Source organism: Epinephelus moara, unplaced genomic scaffold (assembly GCF_006386435.1).
Source record: "Epinephelus moara isolate mb unplaced genomic scaffold, YSFRI_EMoa_1.0 scaffold2821, whole genome shotgun sequence".
In the NCBI taxonomy this organism is placed as follows: Eukaryota; Metazoa; Chordata; class Actinopteri; order Perciformes; family Serranidae; genus Epinephelus; species Epinephelus moara.
Window position 1 is genome coordinate 2,303 of NW_026080452.1, and position 2,134 is coordinate 4,436.

Sequence of the window (2,134 nt, forward strand, 5' to 3'; positions counted from 1 at the left end):
TTGTTTATTTGTTTGTTTATTTGTTTTTGTTTGATTGTTTTTGTTTTTTGTTATTTGTTGTTTTCTGTGGGGACCGCAGATGGAAACTAGCTGTCAGCTAAATCTGGTGTTATGCATCTCTTCTTGTGATTCAAGATTAATGTTTATAGCACATGGTCCCTGTTAAATAAAATTAAAAAAAAAAAAAGTCAATGTTGAGAGTTCCTCAGCAGATGATGAAGATGAAGGACCAATGATGTGAAGGCCCGGATCCATCAGAGTATCAATGTTCTTCCTCTGTCTCCTCCCCTCTCACTGCAGACATGAAACACTGGCTGAGAAACATCCTCATTCTGACTCTCTGTCTAGGTAACTCTTTAAACCTACTGATTGTTCTCCTTTAATCAATCATCTTTATTGATTCATCTCTTCCTCTGCATGTTCTCTTCTTCCCCAGAGTGTAAAGGAGAAGACAGAGTGATCCAGCCAACAGGAGATGTCATCGCTACTGAAGGACACACAGTTACACTTGGCTGTACATTTGAGACCAGTGACCCAGGTCCATATTTGTTCTGGTACAAACAAGAAGCTAAAGATCACCCAAAGTACATGCTGAAGCGTTACTCAAACACAGAAGATAATGCTCCAGAGTTCCAGAAAGACAGATTTGATGCAACACTCAACAAGACATCAGTTCCTCTGAAGATCCAGAAGCTTCAGCTGTCTGACTCTGCTGTGTACTACTGTGCTCTGCAGCCCACAGTGACAGGAAACACCAAAACTCTGTACAAAAACATTATGAGCAAAGACAACACAATACTCCACAACATCCACTAGAGGGAGTCACACACTGTTAGACTTTAACAGGAGGTCCAAATAAAGTCTACAGTCCTTGTATTTACAACAAAGACATGGAAGACAGAAGACTGAATCTACTGTATCAAATATGTGTTTGTGTCTTTTATGTTGTTGAAGTTGTGTATATTAATGAGCAAATCACTTTGGACCAAATTATGATTTAGACAAAGATCACTGACTGATTGACACATAACATGTTTCTCTGTATGCTGACTGTGTTCCTCACTGATTTTTCAAATGAATAAACACATCATCGTTGGTCTTAAAATAACGTCCAGCTGGTACAATGATTCACTAATGTAAAGAAGTACATCTACCAACAGACACAGTGTTTGTGATTGGAGTCTCTCAGGCTAGTTCACATTACACGATTTTCACCCTGATTTTGCATCATCGAGGCTATCGTAATTGTAGCTGCCCTTGGCTTTATGAAACACGCAGAGAGTCTCCTTTACGGGTGCAACAGTGGATTTTATGAAACACGCAGAGAGTCTCCTTTACGGGTGCAACAGTGGATTTTTATTTTTCCGTCCTCACCATTTACACCGTGAAACTAAAAAGAAACGAACACAGTCAATTAAACCCTGTTCATCATGAATCAATACACAATATAAAAACTGCTCCACACAGGAGCTAAACAAATCAATCACTTACAACCATTATTCACTTCTTTTAATCATGCATTTATCAAGAGTTAAAATCATGAACGCACCTCGCTCTGCTCACCAAGGGTGCAAACCTTATCTAGCATCCTCTTTCCTCCAGTCAATCTGCCATTTCAGGCACTATTGCTAGCTGACATAGAATGAAACACCAGTTAGTCAGGAGATTTAACAAACAATAAACAACAACAGACAAATTTCAACAAAGGCACAAATAAATGTCAACTCACAGCTTTTCTGGAGGACCGCCGATACTGCGAGGAGCCAAAAGAGGAAGAGAGGTAGGGAGGTACATAAAGCTTCCGGGCACTTCGCCCAGGTATTATTCACACAAGTTACAGCGCCCGCATCTGACAACCTCCGCACATTGCGGGTTACTTACAGTAATCTTTTGAGTGTTCATATCTGCCGATGTGTGTTTCTGTCAGCGGGAGTCTCGCCAACTGTGTTACGACCTGTGTGTGCACTCAACAAGATTTCTCCACCGAGTCCTCGCCGACAGAGCCCCAGATAACGCGGTGACGTCACCAAACTACGTAATATAACTTGGAGACGACACATCGTAAAGGCGTGGATATTCTTCCCAGTGTTGAATCAGATCAGCCTCCAGGGCCTGGGTCCAAACACAACGCGCT

At 41.4% G+C, this 2,134-nt stretch overlaps 1 gene segment (V, D, J or C); it reads left to right on the forward strand.

Annotated features, from left to right (window-relative positions):
- Positions 1-222: 222 nt before the first annotated feature.
- Positions 223-1,080, forward strand: LOC126387209 (T cell receptor alpha variable 38-2/delta variable 8-like). The segment is given in 2 exon segments: positions 223-348; positions 437-1,080. Coding segments are annotated over 2 exon segments (426 nt in total).
- The last annotated feature ends 1,054 nt before the right edge of the window (positions 1,081-2,134 follow it).